The 17,874-nt window shown below is 59.7% G+C and overlaps 1 protein-coding gene across 1 annotated transcript in view; it reads left to right on the top strand.

Annotated features, from left to right (window-relative positions):
• The first annotated feature begins 7,139 nt into the window (after positions 1 to 7,139).
• The window catches only part of NTN1 (netrin 1), a 112,162-nt gene continuing 101,427 nt past the window's right edge, over positions 7,140 to 17,874 (top strand). Inside the window, exon 1 of the mRNA XM_080367233.1 lies at positions 7,140 to 10,651. Within this exon, the coding sequence (XP_080223359.1) occupies positions 9,628 to 10,651 (1,024 nt within the window). The 5' untranslated portion in view covers positions 7,140 to 9,627. The remainder of the gene's footprint in view (positions 10,652 to 17,874) is intronic.

Here is a 17,874-nt window from a genome sequence, read left to right as displayed (position 1 = left end):
AAGCCATAGAGGGTAGGGATGGGGTATGAGCATGCCAGGAGAGAAAAAGAAGCTTTTACCTCCTCCAACCCCTTGTTACTAAGGCATCTGGGAGAAAGGATGAGAACTGCAACTCTGCTGTGGACAGCAAAAAGTTTTAAAAAGGGTGCAAGCATCATTCCCCTGCTGGATATCTGGGGAAACCGATGCTGACCCAGGGTCACCCACTTGCCTTCTCTCACCATTGCCTCAATCCCCCTCCATGCTTCTCAGGCGCTCTCCCCGCCGGCAGTCCCGGTGCTCGGGCACGCCAGGGCGTGCGCAGCGGGGATCAGCTCACAGGCAGGCGACGGTGCCGCTGAGCAGCAGTCGACAGCGAGGAATTCAGCTCTGCAAACAAGCGCTCCCAGCTGCTCTGCCCTGGCAAGGGAGCTGGATGAGACAGGGTGGTGCCCGCCACCAGGCACTGGCACCCCGTGAGCTGGGGCAAAGGGTCGTCCAGATGGGCTTGGGATGGTGGAGACCCCCAAAGCACAAGGATGGTGTGCAGGGAATGCCGTGCCTGGGCAAATGTGGCACTTGTTGGCTGGGGTCTCACAGATGCATCCAGCCCCCATCGCTGACTCTCGCATGGACACAACACTAATTAATGACACTGATAATGGCTGGAAGTGTGGGGACAGCCCTGAGGTAAGGCGCCGGAGCTCTGCCCTGGCACTGGGGTGGGCAGCCCAGCATAGCTGGGGTCTCTGTGTAAACCCAGCCCTGGGATGAAGCAGGGCCAGGGCTCCGTGTCCTCGGGAGGGAGACGCAGGCAGGTTCCTCTGATAGAACTGTTGGCCCCATCCCCAAAACACCGTGTCCGGGGCTCACACGACGTCTCGCTGCCCAGCCTGAGCCGCTCTCCCGCTGCCTTACCACAAGTTCCCCTATTAAAAGGTTATAGCCTCTCGAAGGCCACTTCATCCCAGCTTAATACATACTTACTTATAATTAGGTTAGGATGGCTGCCAAAAAGAGACTGAATGCTGCAAAGCGCTCTGGGTAAGGCTCCTGAAAAACATGTTTCCCGCTGTCCTGCCGGGGTGACATGCCTTCACACGGGGCCAGGCCAGCACTTGTCCCAGCACGGTCTCGACAGTCTCCCTTTGCAAAGATGAGTTGGGGGTGCTGGAAGCCCCCCAGCACTCACTGTGCCCTCTCTCATGTCAAGAGGATGCTTTGCTTAAGGAAGATATAAACCCAAAACTTGGATGGCTGTTTGCATGACCCTCTTTGCCCAGACCCATGGGTAAACCCAGCCCGGCTGGCTCAGCCCCTACAGATCCTCCACTTCTTCCCTAAGGGAACAGGATGCTTTCTGGAATGTATTTTATTATTATTATTTTTAAACAAAGGAAGCAGCAAAACACCCCCTTCAGTTTCAATGCTGAAACAGAGCCTGTCCCAGGACTGCCACAGTTGCAAATGGAGCTGAGCCCCATGAGCCCACTTGTCACTGCAAAGCAAATGTTGGAGAAGAATTAATTACCTGGCAAAGGGAGTTACTAGGTGGTGGGAATTCAGAAGCTCTGGGGACCCATGATTCAATAATCCTGCTCCTTAGGTAGCTGAAATATCCCCAGCCCTGCCTGCCCTGGTCCCAGCCTCAGCCATGCACCCTCCCTCTCCCCCTGAAGCTCTGCCCAGGTTCCATCTTCACCTTACACCGGCTTAAGAAGATCAAATTCCTTTTCACAGCTCTATTCTGAATCAACGGGGAGGAAAATTCCCAGCAAGAAGATCAGCATTTCAGCTCCCCAGTCTTTCACAGGTCCTATATAAAATTATGATCTTTCATTCTCCTAAACTATGCCTCTCAAGGTAGAAAGTCTCTACATGGGCCATTTTCTCATGCTAAAGCCAAAGGAACTTGCAGGTTGGATGGATCTCAACAGTGTTCATTGTGCCCAGCAAACATTTCTGTAATGTAGGTGAGGAATCATGTCTGCTCACATTAATTATTTTAAAGGAACATTGTTCATTGCTCATTGCTACTGCAATGTCCCTGCCCTTAGCAAGGCTGTGGTTTCACAGTTCTGGCTACTCTACCCTTGCTCTGGGCAACATTTGGCCACTGCCATAACACTAACTGGTTTGTCTCTCCATCTGAGTTTCCTTGGCACCAGATCTCCTGTGTTTGAGTTGCTGGTCAAATTTTGCTAAAGTCAGTCAAAGCAGCGAGTAAAAAAAAATATCAGTTTTCTGTGAGTAATACTGGTTTAAACTCAAAAGGAAAAGACTTTGTTGTTACCCTCCCCAAAAAGAGCCCAGAGTTTTCTGCCCAAAGGAACAGCAGGCAGCTCACGGTGCCCAGGACTGCTTCAAGCTGTCGTGTCAGGCAGCACCGGTTGGGCAGGGAAGCCCTGCTCAGCTCTTGCTTGGCTTTCCTTCTCTGCAGGAAGCAAAGAAACTTTTTGTTGCTCCCTGCAGAGCCACAGCACTTACAAGAAGAAGTAGAAATAATAAAAAAAATCTGTCAAGGACGATTGATGGCTGTGGAGGTCAGATTGCACCCAAGGAGCCCACCCTGAGTGTCTTCCCTTCTGCTCCGTTTGCTGCCAATTACCCATAGATGAGAGCAGGGATCCCTGCCAGGCTCTTCCTCAGCACGGGAAGGCAGCAGTCACTGTGGGGCAGCCCGTGCCGGGGCGGTGGCATCCCTCTGCCCAAGGGACAGCCAGGGCCAGCAGCAGTAGCAAAAGCGCTGGAGTCCACCAAGTCTGGGTTGGCTGCAACCAGCACAGATGGGAAAGCCAGCACACCCCAAAGCCTCCTTCCATGGGGGGCGGAGGGGCAGCTGGAGTGGAGACACTAAACCCCTGCGCAAAATGTGGTGTGCAGCCAGAGTTGGGTTTGGGCAGAGATGTTCACCCTGAGTCCCAAGCAGCCTTAAGGCAGGGGATGGGAACTGGGCTGGGTGGTCTTTTAGGCAGGTACAGAGCCTGGGGTCCTCAGGTAGGTTTGCCTCCAGAGACCTGGGACAGCAGGGATTTGTGAGTTACTCTGATGTCCCTCTATAAGTCAGGGCCACAAATATTTGATATAAAGAGAAGAGCCCTAACACTAGTAGAAAGTCCTTTGCAAAGGGTGGATTTGCTCCTAGGTCCCCCGAGATCCAAGTGGATGCTCTGATCATCTAACAATAAGATCTGCAGAATGGCTTCTGCTGCACTGCTGAAGATGTGCAGGACAAACACTGCTCATTTTTGTTGAATGGTTTACTGCACTGTGCCTTCCCAAAGCCCCAGAAAATCAGCAGAAGTCTCTTTGGATGAAACATTTTACTGAATAACCTGAATGTCCCCCTCCCCTCTTCCCCATGCAGATCCTCAGCAAAGTTTGTACAAGAATCTGCCTCCTCCAAGCCAAAACCTGTTTTCTTCACATCTCCCATATCTCAGCCTGGCAACAGAGCCCTCTAGATCCATGAAATCTGGGTTACACCACTGGTGCCCAGAGATATACAGGGTTTCTCCTGTCCATGGGTGCAAGTGGTCCTGCCAGGCCTCCACTGATTCATTGCCACGAGGTTTCTTCAGCTGTGCCAGGACGTTCCCAGCACACTGAGCTCCTAACTCACTTCTGGTATTTTTTATCCCCATTGAGCTCAGAACATTGTTGTAAGGTCACTGTGCTCCTCTTGTCCCTCCCACTGTAATATATTGCTCAGAAAGGCAATTTTCCCCTGAAAATAGCTTAAAAATATAGGGTAACCTTCTTTGGGATGCATGAGCAACTGAAGTCTGGAAGGTCCGTGCACATTTATGGGTCATGCCATGTAACGTCCACTTTCTCACCCTGATGATACCTGGGCAGTATGTCCCATGTACAGAATCTGGCAGCATTTTCCAGCTAAGCCACATTAATTTTTGTTGTGCTACATCTGCACCCATACAAATTAAACCATTGTTCCTGCAGAGAAGCACACAAATAAATCACAGTGTTTAACAATTTTACCATCAAGGAGTGCCTCTATTTTCTTGGGTATATTTGGTACCCACACTGCTGCAGCTCCCAGCAGTGGCTGAATCCACCTGCGAGTCCCCAGGTGTGTGTGAGCCATTCCCGTACCTGTTTGGTACAGCTGGGAGCTCTCCAGGCTACTGGGTGTCAGGCTGCTCTGCTGAAAATAAATCAAATATTACACACAAAGCTTTCCAGTCTGCCTGCTCTAAAGAAAACATTTTGCAAGAGAAAATATAGTATTCCAGAGGCTTATCTCACTTGGTGGCAATTCTGGGTGTATAATTGAAAACTGAGTTGATCATTAGAGGTTCACAGAGATGCTGAATAGCCCAGTGTTCAGTGGTCTCTGCCAGCCACGGTCAATTTACATTAAAGGCTTGATTCCTTCTACAGCCCACTTCTCAGCCCCTGGGAAATCTGCTCGTTGCTTATTCCTCGTTTGCAAGGACTGTCTAGTGTAAGGAAAAGCCTTGCCTCGCTCTGCTCTGGTCGCTGCCAGCAGTTCTGCCCAGGGTTTCGGCCGCTGAGCCAGGATGTCACCAGTCATGTGCATTTGCTGCAGAAGGTTCAGCGCCAACCCCATGCCCACCTCTCCCCCTACCGAAAACTGGTAGTCAGGCTCTACCCACTGTTCCTTAAACTTTTTTTTTTTCATAAAATTTTTGCCAATTTTTCTGCATAAATGAGAGGAGCCAGAGGTGTGCTTTCACGGGACCTGCAAAGTGGATTCCAGGCCAGTGATCTACAAAGCGATCAGGTGTTTATGCACAAATTACACTTGCTTGGGAGCAAAAAGTAAATATTAGGGCAACAATAATAACAAACGTCCACCGAGAGCCAAAGAGCTTTAGGGTGGAGGATTGAATGTCGTGCAAATGTGAGCTGTGCTGGCAGGGACACCAGTCCGGGGACAACCAGCGCTGCCGTCCTGCCGAATTCCCTTGGGACATCCTGGGTAACCGACCGGTCTTTCTCCCGTTTCTCGGAGGTGTGTCCGAGCTAGGCCAGGCCGACCCGTGCCAGGCCGGGACAGCAGCCCTGCCACCCACTCTCTCTCGCCCTCCGCCCCCCACCGCGGCCACCCCCGCCCCGCCAGAAGAGACCGGGCTTCGCTTAGCGCATCCCCGCGCCGGCCCGTGGGAGCCCAGGGAATCACGAGATCCCCCCGGCTGCTGGCAAACCCCCGGGGGTGGCCGGGGGGACAGGTAGGGGCGACCCTTGTAGGGAGAGCCGGGGGGGAACACCGGCCAGAGCCCTGAGCATCCGACCAGAGCGAGCGGCGGCTGCGCCCTGCCCGGGGACCCGCCGTGCCCGCGGCGAAGGGATGCGGCAGCCGGCGGGGCCGTGCCGGAGCCGGGGAGGGAGCAGCCGCAGTGGGACCCCGCGGGGTCTCCCCGCCCGCTCCAGTCGATGTCCTCCGCACCTGCGAAGTGAGCCGGGGGGGGTGGGGGGGGTGGCAGCCCGGTGCGCCGCCGGTGCCCGGGTTTAAAAGATCGCAGAGATATTTTCACACCTCAAACCGCCGCCCCATCCCCCCCCCCCCCCCCCCCCCCCCCGGCCTCCAGCCCCCATCGCCTTGATTTAGCCCTTGGTAATTAATTTGGCATTTCAGAATAGCTACTGGGCTGGATAATGGCCTCATTCATCTCCCCAGCCTAATCTGAACAGAATCTGGAAGAAAAGCTTTCAGAAAGACAGAAACTGCCATTCGGCAACTGCTCAAAAGAACTGTCACTCCAGGGGAATAAATCGCTCCTGATTATTTCAACCCGGGTCTTCTCTGCTTTTCCAGCCGCTCCCGGTCCCCGCCGGGGGGACGGCCCCCAGATATTGGGGTTGGGTTTCCCCCTCCCTCCTCCAGACCCCGAGGCCGGGCGGTGGCGGGGGAGGTGGGCCGGGGGCAGCGCATTGTTCCCGGGGAGGTGGACTAGCTCCGGCGCCCGGAGCGATTTGACTTTTAAAACAGGCTCTCAGCGCCGGGGCCGCCTGTGCCGGCTGCCCTCGGTGGGGTTCAAATAAAGCCTCTCGCCTCTCTCCTTCACCGGGGCTTCTCCCCGGCCGAGCAGATACCGGAGATGCTCCGCTCCCGGTGCGGGTACCGGAGATACGGAAGATGCTCCGTGCTCGGTGTAGGGACCGGAGATGCTCCGCTCCCGGTGCAGGTGCCGGAGATACCGAAGATGCTCCGCTCCCTGTATAGGTACCAGAGATGCTCTGGCCCCGGTGCTGGTACTGGCTGTGCTCCCGCCCCGGTGGAGATACCGGAGATGCTCCGACCCCGGCGAGAGCGAAAGCACAGCGGGGTCGCACCGGGGCTGGGGCCGGCAAGGACCCGTCCCTCTCCGGGCCAGGGCAGGGCCGGGACTCGCTGGTGCTTAATGACAAGAAACTTACATCCGAAGCGGGGGGCGAGCCGAGGGGGGAGCATGGCCTGATGCCCCGAGCATCCCTCCTACTGCACCCTCCCTGGATCGCCCCAGACCCCCCTGCCCCGGAGAGGCGGACAGACACGGCACCGGGCCTCGGGGAGCTGCCCCTCGGTCCCCGCGGAGCTGCTTACATGCATTTAATAGCTGGAGGGCGAGGTAATTAGAGGAAAGCCTCAGTAAATCACGTTAATGACCGCAAGAGCCATTACAAACCCCGGGGGTTGTGAAACGCCGAATAAACCCAGCGAGAAGGGCAGGAGGGAGGCGAGTGCCGCAGCCCGCGCCCCGGCCGCCGGGCAGCACCGTCCCCCCGCGCCCGGTAGCGCCGGATGGTTGTTAAATTAACACCCTGCTAATGGGATTAAGCAGCACCTCGGGATGGCTAGGGAGGTTAGCGTGGGGCAGGTTTTCTTAAACACACCCCCACACCCCCATTTTTTGCTGTGAGGCGGGATAGAACCGTGAGGGCTGCAGGGGCCGGGGGGTGCCCTTTAACAACCCTCCCGGATTTTAAAGAAACGCTGGAATTTCAGCCCTGCCCTGCGCCCGGGGCCTGGTAGCATTCTGGAGGCCGGGGGCGGCGAGAGGGTCGCGGGGGAGCGGGGGCAACCGGAGCCAAAACCGCATCTTTCCCAGGAAAAACTCTGGTCCTCGCAGCGGCACCTGCCGCGCTCCGAGCCGGCCCCCTGTGTGTGTCCCCCTGGCACGGGAGCCGGTCGCCCCGTCCCGCCTCGCACGGGGAAGGGCTGGTCTCGGACACGCGTGGCCGGAGCAGAAGCGCCGAGCGGGCAGAGCGGGGGCTCAAAAACGACGAGCGGGTATGCCCGTAGTAGGCACCAGTGTGTGTGGGGGGTGATTATGGTCCGGATTTGGGGCTCCCGGCTGGGCAAAGCGGCCCTCGGGTACAGCCGGGCGGCTCCGGGGCTGGGCAGCGAGCGCTGTCCCGGAGGACCGCCGGGCTCACCGGCTGGAGTCCCCTGGGCAGGCTCGGGGGTCACAGCCTGCCCCCGTCTCATCCCATCCCATCCCATCCCATCCCATCCCATCCCATCCCATCCCATCCCATCCCATCCCATCCCATGCCGGGTGCGTCCCCGGGGGTCTCCCGCAGCCGCTTCCCCGTTCTGACCCCGACGGTCCGGGACAGTATGGTCTAAATTGCCCCCTCCCTCCTTCGGGTACCCCCCCGAGCCAGACGGCAGCACCTTCCACTCCCCCCGCCCCCCCGCAAATCCGGCTGCAATTCAAGAGCGGGGAGAAAAATCTCTGCGGGGCTGGGATCCACCGGGACTGTGCATGTGTGTCCCGGGTGCGCCAGGCGGCGTCGGGGTCCCTGGGCGGCTCGGGTGGGAGCAGCAGGACTGGGACCCCCCAGCCCCGGGCTGTTCGCATCCCCACAGACACCCCCCTCCACCCCGTCCCTCCGGCAGAGGAGCAGCAAGGGCTCTGGGAGCAGGACGGAGGGGCTGTTTCCCGGGGAAGAGTTAACAAATCCCGGCAGCGGCGGTGCTGGGGGTGGGAGTCGGGGGGATCCGGGGAGAAGCAATGGGGGCAGGGAGGCTGCAGAGCCCCGCTGCCCTGCAGGGAAGGCGGTTGCATTGCCAAAGACGTCCCGCTGGGCTAGCAGGCCCGGGAGCAGATTAATCAGGCACTAATTCAATTTACAACAACCACTTTTATTCAGCTCGGTGGCAAGGAATTCAAAGCGGGGAGAGGGGCGGGCGGAGGGGAGGGGGCGGAGGCCGGCCTGGGGCTCGCCACTGCCCAGGCAGCCCCCCGTCCCCTCGGGCAGCCCTGCCGGGGCTCGCCGGGGAGGGACGGCGCTGCCGTGCCAAGGCTTGAGTGACACGGGTGGGCAGCGCTCCGAGAGAGGGCACCTCCGTTGGAAAAATAAAAGTGCCCTTTTAATCAAGGCGGGAGGGAAGGGGGGTGAGCAGGGCGGCAGGGAGCCGCGGGAGGGAAACTCCTCCGCTCTCTCCCGGGACCATCCCTCCGGGATCTCGGTACCGTCCCATGGGGCAGCGGGTGCCCCCGGCCGGCATCACCGGGGTAGGAGGGAGGCGGCCGTCGGGGGGCTGCTCGCTCGGGAGCCCGGGGCCGGGGCATGGCCCGGTGCGGGACAGGTGCCGTCCTTTAACCCCTTCCTCGCTTGAACGGGGGCGCCGACAAGCTGCAAACCGAGGGAGAGCGGCAAGGGGCGCGGCGCAGCTCCTGTGCCCGGGCTGGACCCGGGGCTGCGCCGGGGAAACGGAGATCAGCCCCCTAACACGACCTGCCGCGGGTCCTCAGGCCCCTTAGCCCCCGTGTCGTGCCCGAGGACTCGACACTTCCCCTGGTTAAACCTCGCCGGCACCGGGTTTTCTCTTCCCGGGGCGAAGGCTCCGGGCCGAGACCCGCGGGGAGCCCCCCCGCAGCGGGCCGGTGTCCGGGAGCGACCCGGGCCACGGGGTCCCGCCCTGGATGGTGGCTCTGCCCCGGGCCCCCATCGCGGTCCGGCTCGGGGGGTCAGGCGCTACGTGGCCCGGCGGAGAAGGGGAGGCCAGCAGCGACCGCATGGAAGAGGGCCCGATCCTGTCGCCCTCGGCGTCCCCGCAGGTAGGCGGGGGGCTCCTCCCGGCCGCTGCCCGCCCCTCCTCCCCGCCCCATGCCCTCGGAGCATCCTCAGCTGCTGGGGCGCAGGCAGCCGCGGCCTCCCCCGGCCCGGTCGGGGGCCCAGAGGTGTGGGCGGGGAAGGATGGCCCCTGCCCGGCTCCTCGGGGCGGCTCGGGAGCCCCTCGGCGGCTCTGGCGCCCATCGCCGCGGTGTCGGGGCGGGCTCCGTCCCTCTCCCATCCCCCCCCCCCGCCCTCCCCGAGGCCTGTGCGTGTGTCTGGCTGAGCCGCCAGTGGATGTCGTTGTTCTGTTCCTTGAGCGCGATGTCACTCCTTTAGCATGACCTCAAACGCGGCGGGGGCTGGGACCGCCAGTCATTCTCCGTGCGAGAGCCGGGGCGGGAGGCAGGCGGGACCCAGCCCCGCCGCCAGCCGCACTTTTGTGGTGCCGCCGCCGCCGTGGTCTCCCCTTTCTCCGCGGGGCTGGCCGCGAGGCGGGCGATGCTCCGCGCTCCCTGAGCCGCCGCACCGCCTCCCTCAGCCGAGTCGCCCCGCGGAGCTGCGCGCTCGAGCGGCGGCTCCGCTCCCTCGGTTGCCCGCGCCGCGCGGAGGTTGCGCAGGATGGCGCGGAGGGGCGCGGAGGCGCCGCTGGCCCTGCTGCTGGCGGCGGCGTGGCTGGCGCAGCCCCTGCGCGGCGGCTACCACGGCGTGAGCATGTTCGCCGTGCAGACGGCTCAGCCCGACCCCTGCTACGACGAGCACGGGCTGCCCCGCCGCTGCATCCCCGACTTCGTCAACTCGGCCTTCGGGAAGGAGGTGAAGGTGTCGAGCACCTGCGGGAAGCCGCCGTCGCGGTACTGCGTGGTGACGGAGAAGGGCGAGGAGCAGATCCGCTCCTGCCACCTCTGCAACGCCTCCGACCCCAAGCGCGCCCACCCGCCCTCCTTCCTCACCGACCTCAACAACCCGCACAACCTGACCTGCTGGCAGTCCGACAGCTATGTCCAGTACCCCCACAACGTCACCCTCACCCTCTCCCTGGGCAAGAAATTCGAGGTGACCTACGTCAGCCTGCAGTTCTGCTCGCCGCGCCCCGAGTCCATGGCCATCCACAAGTCCATGGACTACGGCAAGACCTGGGTGCCCTTCCAGTTCTACTCCACGCAGTGCCGCAAGATGTACAACAAGCCCAGCCGCGCCGCCATCACCAAGCAGAACGAGCAGGAGGCGGTCTGCACCGACTCGCACACCGACGTGCGGCCCCTCTCCGGCGGCCTCATCGCCTTCAGCACCCTGGACGGCCGCCCCACCGCCCACGACTTCGACAACTCGCCCGTTCTGCAGGACTGGGTGACGGCCACCGACATCAGGGTGACCTTCAGTCGCCTCCACACCTTCGGCGACGAGAGCGAGGATGACTCCGAGCTGGCCCGCGATTCCTACTTCTACGCCGTCTCCGACCTGCAGGTCGGCGGGCGATGCAAGTGCAACGGCCACGCGTCGCGCTGCGTCCGTGACCGCGACGACAGTTTGGTGTGCGACTGCAAGCACAACACGGCCGGCCCCGAGTGCGACCGCTGCAAGCCCTTCCACTACGACCGGCCTTGGCAGAGAGCGACGGCCCGGGAGGCCAACGAGTGCGTGGGTGAGTCCCACGCCGCGGGCACGGACACGCCGGCAGGCGCGGGGAGGAGGACAGGGAGAGGGCGCCGAGGTCCCCGGAAGGGCAGGGAGAGGGAGGGGAGAGCAAAGGACCCGGCGGGGGACGGGAAGCGAAAGGCACGGGGACATCCAGAACCCGGCAAGGGACCTTCAGGGACAGGGACAGGAAAAGCACGGGGACATCCAGGGACTCGGCAAGGAGCCTTCAGGGCCGGGCAGCGAAAGGCACGGGGACGTCCAGGGACACGGCGCGCAGCGCAGGGACATCCAGGGACACGGGAAGCGGGACAGGGACACGTAAGGAGACGGACAGCAGGACCAGGGAGACGACACTGAGGTACTCGGGGGCGCAGGACAGAGGAGAGGACACTGCAGGACCCAGAAGCGCGGGGCAGGGGATGTGAAGGCACTCGGGAGAGCAGGGGCTGGGACACCGAGGCGCCCGGCAGCGCAAGGCGGGGGACACTGAGGCACCCGGGAGCTCACTGGTGACAACGCCGAGGGACCCCGCGGTGCAGAGCAGGGGGCACGGGGAACGGGGACCACCGGCCAGGGGACCGCGAGGCACAAGGAATTTGGGGCAGGGGATACCGAGAGCCCCGAAGGCGTGGGAAGGGGGACACCGGAGGCACACGGGGGGGCAAGGCAGGGGACACCGGAGGCACACGGGGGGGCAAGGCAGGGGACACCAAGGCACCCGGGAGCGCAGGACGGGGGTCACCGGGGGACTCTGGAGCGCGGGGCAGGGGACGAAGGAGACGCGGAAGTGCGGGGCAGGGGACACCAAGGCGCTCCGGCGCGGGGAGAAGGGACACTGAGGAGACCGGGAAAACACCGCTCGTGTCCGGGGAAGCGCTGGGGAGCCCTGGCTGGCTGGGAAGGGTCTGCCGCCCCCGGCAGCTCACGGCCGGGGCTCCCGCAGCGCACAGAGCGCAGCCCGGTCTGGGGATCCGGGAGGTCGCCGGCAGCCCTGCTCCCTGCCCCGGGACACTGCCCGAGCCCCTCCGCAAAGCCCCCAGCTCGCCCGGGAGGCTCTGTGCCCGGACGGGACGGGCTCTGGTCCTTCTCGGAGAGAGAAGGCGGCCGGGCGCCGAGGAGGGCAGCTCGGCACAGCCCGCGGCTCCCGTCTCTGTATCTCCAGGGGGTGCGGGCGGCCCCGGGGGCGGTGGCGGCGTTGTGGGGACTTGAACGAGCCCCAAGGCCAAATGACAACCGGGGAGCAGCCGGTTCGCTCCCTCTCGGACGCGGAACCCGCGCCGTCCTGGCTATAAGCGAGCCCCAGCCGCCGGGCTGTCCCCGAGGGGAAACGGGGCGTCCCTCACCTCTGCCCGGGGTGCAAGGGCGAAGGGTTCGGGGTGTTTTTCCCCTTGAGTCCCCGCACTTCCCGCCGACTGCTCACCCCGATCTTCCACCCCCTCCTCCCCAGCGGGACCCCCGTGCTCTGCTCGTCCCCTCCTCGCCGTCGTTTAGGGGGCCGGGGGTCAGCCGTGTGCTGGCGGCTGGGGATGACCCAGCCCTGGGGTCTGGGATGCGCCCCGGCCCGGCTCAGCTCGGCTCGGCTCGGCTCTCCGCGCCGGGACCCGCTGGCCCCACGGAGCGCAGCACCGGCCGCCGCCGCCGCCTTGTTTACATGGAAAACACGGCCCCGTCTTCCAAAATCTTTACAGCTCCGACGATAGGAAAAAAAACCGCGCCGAGCGGCCGGGTTGGGCTTTTGTTCTTTTTTTCCCTTCTCCTATTTTTCCCCCCCAAATCACAATCAGATGTGTCCCTTGCAGAGCGCAATTTCTTCGCCGGCGCCTCGTACACGGAGGCACGGCCAAGCCTGGGTTATCTGGCGGGGAGAAGGGGCCCGCTGGCCCCGGGGGAAGGTGCGGGGGTCCCGGAGCAGCTGGTCCCCGCCGGGCTGCGGTTCACGTCGGGGTGGAGCGGGCGCGGCAGGGAGATGCCCTTTCCCGGGGGCGGGCGGGCGGCGGGGGCAGCTCGGGTTCGCCCCCAGTGCCGAGCCGGCCTGTAGCCCCGGTGTGCCCCGGTGTGCCCCGGTGTGCCCACAGCGCCGAGCCGGCCTTTAGCTCCGCGTTTGCTTTCCCTCCGTCCTGTCGGGGTCCCCCCGCCAGGCAGCGCGTGGGGCCGGGGCTCCGCACCTCGACCATTCCCCAGCGCTGCTTCCTCCTCAGCAGCGGGTCCCGGGGAGCAGGGGGGCTCTGCTCCCCCCATGCCAAGGTCCCATCTCACAAGCAGGGACGAGCTCCCTGCTTGCAGAAAAAAAGTTACCGCTGTCAGCGATGCCATAAAATTGGGTGCGATCTCGGGTGCTGTTGGACCCTTTGGTCTACGCCACAGGGCCCTGAAGTGCTCCTGAAAATGCTTCTGTTGAGTTATTGTGCTGGCCCTGTGCACTTACCATCCTTCTCCTTTCCAATTTACTTCCAATAAAAAGGAAACAGTTCCCAGTTTCCAGTAAAACGTGTCACTTTTGTGCCAGGCTTTGCATTTCAGCCCATGCACACTCCTAGCCGCGTCAGACTTCTGCAAATGAAAATCACTCAGGTTTTTTTTCCTTTTTTGTGCCGACTTTGCTGGGAAGTGAATGTTTTACAAGGATGAAGCTACCATAAAATAATTTTTCCCCAGCCCATTTCTGCCGCACGTTCACAGGGGCCATACCTATCAGGCTGCAAAACCAAGCACAGCCAAACAACTGCGTCGCCCTGCCAAGCCCACACTGCCTGGAATAATCCCCCTAGATAAAGATCACAATAACCCTATTCAGCTCCCACCCACTTGCTCATGACCATCGGCCCACCCCGCTTTCTCTCCTAAATCCAGAGGGAAAGTCAGGCTTTGCGGTCACCCGAGGGCTGCGCACCCAGCCTGCGCCGGGCAGTGGCAGGGGACCAGCCGTGACGGTGGCGATGGTGCTGCCTGCACGCTGGAGGGATCTTCAGCCGCTGAAGAGGGAAGCCAGAGGTGGCCAGACCCTCCTGAGCAGCACCGATGAGAGGGTGGGTGAATTAGCCAAAATGGCTGAATTTTCCCCAAGTGAGAAGCGTTTACAATTTTTTCACAGAATTTGCTCTTTTTTCTGGAAATTTGTTGTGTTTTTTTTTTTTTTTTTAACCAGAGAGAAAAATCATAGAATGTGTCTGCTTTGCTTAAAAATTTGGGTGTTTTCTTTGGTAAGCCCATTCTCCCTGCCAAAACCGAATCTTTGTTCCTATTCATGCTTATTTGGGGCTGAAAAAGAAACGCGCTGGAGTTTCTGACAAAAAGTCAAAAATTCCCACGGGAACGTTTTTCGTCAGCCAGATCTAATTTTTCTTTATCACTTCTTGCTGCTTGCAAGAGCCCAGGCACCGCACACGGAGAGCACAGGGCCTGGCCCAAGGAGATGCTCTCCAGGGACCCGCTCCTGCAGAAGGAGCCCAGCCAGCAGAGCTTTTCACAGATTCAGGTTCCCATCAACTTTACCTGGCAAATAACTCATCCACATAGAGCTTGGCCTTACCGTCTGCCTTTGGCCGGGCGCCTGGGAGCTAACATGCTCCAGGGAGGACACAGCTTGGAGACAAGCTTGGAGGTCTGTTCTCCATCCTCCCTCTCTCCAGCGTCGCCAGGCTGGCTCCGTTTGCTCAGCGTTGGTCCAGCCCAAAGCCCCGTGTCTCCAACCCAGTTTGTCCTGATGAAGCTTCCAGCTCCCCTGTGAGAGGAGATTGCAGCTGGAAAAGGCCTGAACTAAAATCTTGTCAGAGCTCAACTGCTGGTGAGCTTGTGTGGACACATGAAAACGCAGGCAGGGGCTTCAACCAGATTTCACGGTATCAATAAAATGCAGTCGACACTACTCCACAATTTTTCACAAACCGCGATGCTGTTTGAGTGCTGGAAATGAACACAGGCAAGCACTGCTTTTGAATACTCCTTTTAGTTTGCATAAAATACTTTTGCATTTGCCGTGGCTGGAGAAAGCACTAGTAGCCAAACCCAGGCTGCAGCCCACTGACAGGCACTTTGAGAATGACCTCCAGGCTCCGTTCCCAGTGCCGGCTCTGGTGCTGCACAGCCCGTTCCCTGCGGGACTGGGAGATGCACCCGGCACCTGCACGTGTGCCTGACGTCAATGGTGTTTGCAGGTGCTGGGTGCCTCTCGGATTTTGGCCCTATGTGATGCCTAGAGAGTGTTTAACAATAACAAGTGCGACTGCAGCGAGAGAAAGGAAACATATTGTGTTTTCAGATAGGGGATTTGGCACAAGCCGCACGTGAAGCCTGGTGTTAGACAGGCTCTGCTCGGCGGTGTGTGCTGCACTAGGGTTCCCAGGCTGGGATGTGTCTCATGTCAGAGCAATTTCTGAGCAACTCTCTCCTCCCGCTAAAAGGAAACTCCAGCTCAGACAAGGAGGGGAGCAGGAACTATTAGAGAACAGCCTGCCAAAACTCCCGATGAAAAACTTCCTTCCATGCAAACCTGGGGCTTTATCATCTTGGTGGTGGTCCGGGGAGGTATCTGCAGGGCAGTGCTCATTCAAACCACCAGTGGGCTGCCCTTCATCCTCATCACAACCAGGGAAAGCAAACCCTTCCACAGCAGCGTGCTCCTCTCACTCTGGTCCTGCAGAGGGATTTAAGGACTGTGGGATTTCATCTCAGGGAGTTCCTGGTGTCCCTTATTAAACTTAAGTGATCCCTTTCTTTTAGCCTGCATTAATCATCTCCACTTAAAAAGCCTTCGTGGTTCTCATCCCATCTGTAACTGTTTTCCCCGGGTTTGGCACAGTGGGGTGTGGGTAGTGATGATTCCTTCCCATTGCCCTTGGCCTCTGAATGGCACAAGGAGTCAGGCTGGTGGTGACTGATGGCTTCGGGCCCACCAGAGCATGCCTGCAGTCGTTGCTCGGCTGGGCTAGCAGCCCCCGATGCCTGTCTGCAGGGTCGGGGCACCCCAGGAGCACACAGATGAGCAGGAGTCAGGGCAAGTCCTCGGGCCACCGGCAGGTGACAACGGTTCGCACTGGCTGAGACCCATCACACCAGGGAGAACTGGGCTGGTGGAAGATGTCCTTTCTATCTTCTCCTCTCCTGTGGTGATTCAGGGTTTTGCAAATGGTCCATCTCAGAGGAGGACAAAGGGAGAGGGCTCTGCAGCAGAGTGGGGAGTGCCGTGTGGGTAGGACCAGCAGAGACGGCAGGGAGCTGATCCGGCAGGGCACATCCATTGTACCCTCTTTCCCTTTGGTTCTGGTCACTGTGGAAGGATGCAAGTCAGACAGAGCACTTACATGGCTCTGCACATCCCTCTGTGAGAAGGAGGGTCTGAACGTCCCCAGTGTTCACCCAGCTTATGGCCATATATCTTCCAGAGGGATGGGGAAGGATGCAAGCATCCCTTCTCGCCTTGTAAAGCAGCAGCATTTCTTATCTGAGCAAACAGGCTCTGAGCAGGACTTCCTAGGTGTCCCTGCGGGATCCCCAGGGTGCAATAGCCTCTGCCAGAGGTGGATGCTGCTGTGGCAGCACAGCACAACAACGTCTCTAGACTGAGCCAGCCAGGCAAGGCTGGCGGGTGCATTTTGGAGCTGCTGTGTGGTGAAACTGCCCATTATCTTCTGATGATATTAGGCATACTCACAATTTCTGATATCCAGGCTTTTCTTGTGCCTCGCTTTCCCCATTTATAGAGAGTAAAGGTGGGCTGTGCAAAACACTTTGGACTTGGGGTAAGAAAGACATGAAGCAGTATCAGCATCCTTGCGTCTCAGGACACACTGCGAGTGGGGCAGCTTCACCAGTGACATGGCACCAGTCAGCAGCTGGAACAGACTTTGTGCGGGCAGGACCTCTCACGGCACCATGTGCTGTCCAAGGAGATGCAAGTCCTTTGCACCCCAGCTGGTGCAGCTCTCGGCGGGTTGTTCTGCGTGCGGAATTGCACAAGCTGTGGGTAACACTGTATTGCTGAGCAGGTGGGTGCTGTAGCCATAGAAATATGGGCCCATAAGATACTGAGACTCCCATTGTAGCCTCCCAAGGGGGCCTTGCATGGGTAGAGCTTTCTCACAGGCTTTTATTCTCAGGAAGCTTAAAGTTAAACTGATTTCCAACAGAAAGGTTTTTACACCAACAAACAAACAAACAAAAAAGCGCAGTTAAGGCTAAAACAAAACCAGGCTTGGCACTCTGGGTTGGACACTTGCCTTCCCTTGAGCTTGTCCACAGCTAATCTCTGCCCTCATCTTTCTGGGCCAAAGCATGTCATCCTTATTCAGCCTACACTGTCCTCGCTTCAGCAAACTCCCTGTGACCACCCGGGGGGACGTGCTGCCTCTCTGAGGATGGAGCAAGAAGCATGTGGGCTCTTAAATCTTCGTTGCCTCTAGGGATCCTGCTTATGAAAGCACTCCTGGGGTTCAAATTTTCCTGCCTGGCCCATGAAGTGGGGCAGCTGGGATGCACAACCCTGTTCTTTATTTCCTTAGTAATGTCCCCTTTCATCCTTGGGGATGGGGGACAGGCTTTCTGACCATGGAGGGGTGCTGTCTTCTTTGGCCCTAGGTCTCTCCTGCCTCCCTTTTGGGATGTCCTGCTTTTCGATACAGTGATTTTGGAGGCTTTTGTGCTTTTTATGGGCTATTGTGTGCTGGGGTTGGGCTGTGCAAGCAGAGTTTTCCTGGGGACCTTCTGGAGGATTTTGGGGTGCTGAGTTTCTTCCCCAGTGAGTTTTGCCTTGGGTGACATACAGGGTAAAAGTTCTTCAGTCAGGACAACTGGAACCAGCTAGTTACCTTCATAGCATTGCAGAGGTGGTGCAGCATTTTCCCCCGTGTTGCTGTCAAACGGCAGAAATAAACTCAAACCAGCCCCAGGATCCACAAAATACCACATCCAACCTTTCCTAGAAAGCACTGATGCAGCTGCCTGCAGTGCTGGATGCACCAGCCCTCAGCACGGCAGGGCTGAGCCCTCAGCGCATGAGGGGGGGCCGGGGAGGGGGCATTCACAGCCCCCCGACTTGACCCTACCCAGACTATTTATTTGCAGCATGTTCACAGTTGCACCAAACAGGTCCCCTTGATTTTTCAAGCAGCAACAGGGGAGGTAGAAGTTTTGCTGCCAGGATCAACCTGTGCAGGCGGCTTAGATCTGCGAGAAGGGTTCGGCCGTGGTGGAACCCGGCAGTCACATCTGCCTTGTCCCCAGGGTGTCTCC

This window comes from Falco punctatus, assembly GCF_963210335.1.
Source record: "Falco punctatus genome assembly, chromosome: 1".
NCBI classification, from domain to species: Eukaryota; Metazoa; Chordata; class Aves; order Falconiformes; family Falconidae; genus Falco; species Falco punctatus.
Note: the sequence above shows the minus strand (reverse complement) of the source record. Positions and strands in the feature narration are given on the sequence as shown.